Genomic DNA, 6018 nt, shown 5'->3' with positions numbered 1-6018 from the left:
GATTGGGTATCACATTGATGTCGTTTGTGTGATCGATCGAAGATGTAACACAATGGTATCACTATGCATCTTATATATGATTAGGTATCACAATGTATCTTTTGTTTAACAAAGTCAATATTTTTAGGTATCACAGTGGTATCATAGTGGTATCACCGGAGGACGGTGACCGGAGGCCGGAGAACGATGGCCGGAGAGAGAAGAGATGAGAGAGGAGAGATGAGAGTTTTAAAATACCAAAAATATCCTTGCATTAAGATTTTAATTTAAAATTACCAAATTTATAAATTTCTTAATTTATCTATTGATTTGTGGTTAATATTGGTTCTCACAGTTACCACAAACAACTCGGTTTTCCCTTGAATAGGCCCCTATATATATATATATAATAGAGAGAGAAAGAGAGAGAGATTTGGTTTGCTTTGAAAACCATTCATTTCATACATACTAGTATCAACCAGTAACATAATTCCATTTTTTCTTTTATTTTAATGCATAGGAGTATGATTGTCTTTTGACTTTATAATATATACTTACAAACATTAATATTTTGTATTATTCTATCAAATAAAAATAATCCGTCAATTTCAGAGTTTATTTATAATCATCTTTTTCTTAGGAATTTATTTATTTCATTTTCATAATAACAAAAGAAATCAATATTTTTTTCAATTTACAAATCTTTTCAAATTTATTAAATTGTGATATTTTCCAGATTTTGAGTAAATTGTTTTGTTTCAATTATAAAATTCATGAATAAGTTGATTTCCTTACAAAATTTCATTAATGTAATTATGTTATCTAGTTTTCAATATATTTTATTCATGAAACTAATTTCATTAATGAAATTATATTATTCAATTTTTAAAATGTTCCATTAACTGAATCATATTTAGTTTTATTAATAAACTCAATTTCATTTTGGTTAGAAACCAGTTTCATCTTGGTTAGGAAACATGAAACCAATTTCACCAATGAAATCATGTCATCTAAATTTCAAAATGTTTCATTAATGAAACCAATTTCACTAATGAAATCATATTATTCAGTTTTCAGAAAATGTTATATTGACTGAACCATATTTAGTTTCATTAATAAATCAAATTCATTTTGATTGGGAACCATGAAACCAATTTCACTAATGAAATCATGTTATTCAGTTTTCAAAAAAATTCATTTATGAAACCAATTTTACTAATGAAATCATATTATTCAGTTTTCAAAATGTTTCATTCTTTATTGATTAAAGAATATTTTTATGTTTCATTATTTATTAAAATATCTCTCATTTTATAGTTTCTAGGTAACTCTATTTTTAATGTGGAATTTATTTAATTATAATATTTACTCATAAAATAAAGAAATTTTTTGTTGAATATATGATTTCCTAACATTTTTGGTTAAAACCATTCTAATAATAAAATAATATATATAGATTTTAAAGCTCTGATTTTGTTTCATTAATGTTGATATCCATGATTTTGTTCTCTCATTTGCCAATTTATACAAATAATTTGGATTGAGATAGTTGTAGGTTGTATAAAATCGTATCATTTCATCTTGAGATTTCAATGGGCTAAAACTTTTAATGCGATTAATGATGATTAATCTGAAGAAATGGGATTGAATACGGGGAAAGAATATTTCAACGGGTTGAAACTTTTAAAACTTTTTCTAGTTTTGCCCTTTCTTGGATAAAAAAAATAATTTTATTTTTTCTATTTTTTACTTTACTAAAATAACTCTTTTTAATAATGACATTTGATCATGAAAATAGATTGACGAGATTGGTTTGTAGGGTTTGTACAAAAGGGAGCGGTTTGTATTTGATTGTTATATATATAAACTTAATCAAATGAGAACTGTTTGTTTATGATAATCGTGAGATTCAATCTCAACCACAAATCAAATGTTAAATTAAGAAATTAATAATTTTGATAATTTTAACTTAAAATATTAATTAAGAGCATTTTAGAGATTTTATAAATATCCTCTCTCATATCTCCATTTTCATCTCTCCGGCGAATTTTATTCGCGAACCTTATTCCGATGAACCTTATGTGAACACAAGATACACATTGTGATACTTACAAACAATATTCACTGTGATATGCAGATATACATATAAGATGCACAATGTGATACACATTGTAAAACAATGAAAATAACGAAAATGCACAATATGATATACATTTCATAAAACAAAAAAAAATACATTGTGATACACGTGAAAACATTGTGAACATTATCAATATGATACACTTTGATTCATAAACGTTTTTAAAATACAATGTACATTAAATAATTGATATACTAGGTAACTAACTTTAATTAAATATTTTCCTCTAAAAATTTAATTAAATATTTTGATTAGTTGTCAAAAATATAATTCTTATATTACTCGTTTAGTTTATTTAAGAAATATCCTTAAATATCTCAAATAAGTGGTTCATATTGGATCTCACGATTACCACAAACTAATCAGTTTTCTCTTGAATAAGCCTCTATATAATACACACACACACACACACACATATATATATATATATACATACATATATATATATATATATATATATAGAGGAGTGATCAAATAAAAACCGCTCTCATTTGTGTAAACCGTGCAAACCACCTTCATCCGTCGATTTCATTGTTTAATCTTATGAAATTTTTTCATGAAATTGTTTAATCTTGTGAAATTGTTTCATATAATATTTTTTTTGATCAAGTTGTTTCATATATGTTTGTGAAATTGTTTCATATAATACTTAATGAAACTGTTTCATGTATTTCTCTAAAATTAATGAAACTGTTTCATGTATTTTTCTAAAAATTAAAATAATGAAGATGATAATATCTATGATTAACACCCTCCACAATAAAAATGATTAATCAACCTATCATAATTATAAACAAATGAACAAAATGAAAAATTATGATTGATTGAATGAGGTTTGCACGGTTTGTACAAATTGAGTGGTTTGCATTTGATCGCTCCCCTATATATATAATAGTTAATTACATAACGTCTCTAAAGTTTTGATTTTTTTTATAAAAACAAGAAAATTAAGAAAACGGATAAAATGACTAAAATACCCTATGGATTTAACTGAAAAGGTTAATGGCCATTAATGGGAGGGAAGAAAATCGTTGTGAGGCGTCAAACGTGAGGGACAAACATGTTAAAATAAAGTTGAGGGACGAAAACTGTTAAAATTGACAAACATTAAGGACCAAAAGTGAACTTTAATCTAAAAATTATATAATATTGTATGCATTGCAAAAGAAAATACAAAAATACCTTTTTGTTGAAAAATACGAAAATAATTTATTTGTGGATCCGAAATAAAAATTAATTTGAAAATTTAAAATGAAAATTTGAACAAATAATGCAATTTAATGCAAAAATAACGTTTATATCTTATTCTTTCGTAATAGGAATACTTTTGTCTTAAAAAAAATACAATTATTTAAAATAAATTATTTTCTTTTTGGTTCAGCTTCTTCTTTTCGTTATGGTTTTCTCGTTATTTTTATCGTATATTTCTTTCTTTAAAAAATGATGATATCTTATAGAATCTGTAATTAATTCTCCTTTTAATTCTTTTGACTTCTTTTTAATATATTGTCTTGTTTTTGAAAACACCAAACATTTAAAAAACAGATCTAAACATTTAATACAAAAATACTAAAATACAACTTTTAACAACCAAAATGTAAATGAAAGCACCACCTCTAACTTTAAGGGGTTGTTTGTTTACTTATTAATAGTTTCATTAAGAGGTAGTATTTGAATCGTTAAGAGGTGAATCTTATGTGACAACAAAAAAATTTGTCTCTTAATGATTCTAAAACCCTCTAAATGATTTTGTATTATGAACCTTCCTTAACCACTAAGCACCCTAATTTCATTATAATGAAAAACTTAGTTAAAAGAGTATTAAAGTAGATACTCAAAAAGCAAAGATTTTGAAGATTATTTTGTACTCTAAAATAGAAAATAATAAATAAATTTTATAAATCTTCAAATTTGTAGAAATCTTTACAACTCAATGTTGACGAGAAAAAAAATATCAAAATTTTAATTGTTTTCACTGATGAAGTTGAATTTATTATTATTTTCATTAAAGTTTTCTCATTGTATTAAAAATTTGAAAGAAAAAAAAATGATGAATTTATATATTCTAATGTTGTAATTTCCATTTCTGAGAACTTATTTTTATAGAAGACGTTTTATGTTACCATTAAGTTTTGAACCAACACTTGACCTAACGATCCGTTATTCCTTTTTCCAATAAAACGTAACTAAAAGCAGGAGATATGTATGTACGCTACACATTGAATTTAAAACTCGAAACTATATTAAATCATCTACTTCTAAATTAAACAAGATCAATCATATGTCCATTGCCGGGAACATAAACAAGAAACCCATAAACATGATACCCATAAACAAGGATGTTGAGATCATAAAGGCTCGAGAAGAAGCAGGTGGGTTGCCATCGACCACGTTTTTCGGGGTTGCTGCTGCTCCGTTGCCACCCAATGCTATGGCATTTTGTGATGGAGGCGATGCACCATTACCTAATGAAACTGGACTTGCCATCTCTCCAGCGGTGCTACAGTAAAACTTCTCACGATTATCACAATATATCAAATTCTCATTTGAAAACATCCCTATGTATATATAAACAGGGTTCGGTCCGGTGAGAAAGAGAGTTAAATGAGAATAGTCAAAAGGGGTTTACACCGTTGGATGCATATTAGGATGAGATTCACCGCAATGAGAAGCACCGAGATCAACAGATCAATCTCTTTTTACGCTTTTCCCCTTAACTTTACTTCTCACACCATGATTTGCCGATACCAAAAATATGTAAAATTATATATGTGCATACATGAGAAACTTGTACCAAATTCCGAAGGAAATGTAACCGTCTGGTTTATATAAACATGTAACAGATGAACTGATAAATATGGAAGCAGGACCGGTCAAAGAGTATGTGGGGTCAATGTTCAAGAAAAAAGTGAGGTCAAGCCAATCGAACGGCTAAAAAGAATCCAAAAAACAACCCCCTTAGATCGTAATGTCACGTGTACAAGCTCACAGGACAAAATAACACCTTTTCACACGCAACCACTCCCCCCGAGGCAAAATATGCATATGAATAAATGCTGAATCTTTTTTGTTTTTTTATTTAGAAAATAATAAGAGCACCAAAAAAGTCCAAGTAATTATTATGATTATTATTCGTTTTTTCAAGATAAAATGTGACGTGGAAATTGTAAAAAGAGGAGGTGACAATAATACCTTGGAGAGGCCGGATAAACGCATAATCCATAACCTAAAAGGACAAAAGTACCCCAAAAAAGAATTTTAGGTTAAGAAACCGATATTATTATTTGTGTTTGTGAAGGGGAGAAAATGGTAAATTTGCACTAACTGGGATCAGTTTTGGCGATGGTGGCGGTGCTGGAGAAGTCACAGGAGCCGGCAGCCATGGAAGTACGCATATAATAACTGTTGAAAGCGTAGGAAGCATGCGCCTGAACAGTGTTTGGAAGAAAACACGGACCGGATTCTTGTATCGGCAAGCAATCTGCTCCGGCACCGCAAGCATAGTCTAATGCCATCTGCAATAAGTCCTCTGAGGCGTCGCTTCTCGCCACGCACCATGTTGCCGCCGTGATTCTGCCGTAGAGAAGCAACTGTAGCACCAAGACGACTGCAATATCCGACAATGTAGCCATTTGCACAAATTGTACGTTGTTGCGTGTTTGAAAAGCACACGCTAAACACACACTTATGTGTATGAGAGAGAGAGAGAGAGAGAGAGAGAGAGAGAGAGATGTTTGCCTTTTAATGCTAACTATTTTTTCAATTTTTTTTAAAACTAATTTCAAGTAACTTATTCTAATTTTTTTTAGATCTATGGTTTAATTGTTTTATAAATTTATGTTTTAAATTAAGATAACTCGAATTTTATGTCTATGTTAATTTATATTTTTTCTAAATTT

At 28.4% G+C, this 6018-nt stretch overlaps 1 protein-coding gene across 1 annotated transcript; it reads right to left on the bottom strand.

Annotated features, from left to right (window-relative positions):
* Nucleotides 1–4396: 4396 nt before the first annotated feature.
* On the bottom strand, nucleotides 4397–5751 carry LOC112525935 (PLASMODESMATA CALLOSE-BINDING PROTEIN 3-like). Its single transcript, XM_025136303.1, has 3 exons — nucleotides 5445–5751; nucleotides 5312–5345; nucleotides 4397–4619 (listed from the first exon to the last, which is right to left on the bottom strand). The coding sequence occupies exons 1-3, from the start codon at nucleotides 5749–5751 to the stop codon at nucleotides 4397–4399; spliced, it is 564 nt and encodes a 187-aa protein (XP_024992071.1).
* Between the last annotated feature and the right edge of the window lie 267 nt (nucleotides 5752–6018).

This window comes from Cynara cardunculus (assembly GCF_001531365.2).
Source record: "Cynara cardunculus var. scolymus isolate 2C chromosome LG 1, CcrdV1, whole genome shotgun sequence".
Classification (NCBI taxonomy): domain Eukaryota; kingdom Viridiplantae; phylum Streptophyta; class Magnoliopsida; order Asterales; family Asteraceae; genus Cynara; species Cynara cardunculus.
This window is presented reverse-complemented; position numbering and strand designations above follow the sequence as displayed.

Bases quoted from the DNA above. Each gene is read 5' to 3' on its own strand.
- LOC112525935 (XM_025136303.1), bottom strand. From the start codon at position 5,751: ATGGCTACATTGTCGGATATTGCAGTCGTCTTGGTGCTACAGTTGCTT. The intron at 5,346-5,444 runs GTTAGTGCAAAT...TTGTCCTTTTAG, and splicing joins CATCGCCAAAACTGATCCCA to GTTATGGATTATGCGTTTAT. The intron at 4,620-5,311 runs GTATTATTGTCA...GTTTTACTGTAG, and splicing joins GTTTATCCGGCCTCTCCAAG to CACCGCTGGAGAGATGGCAA.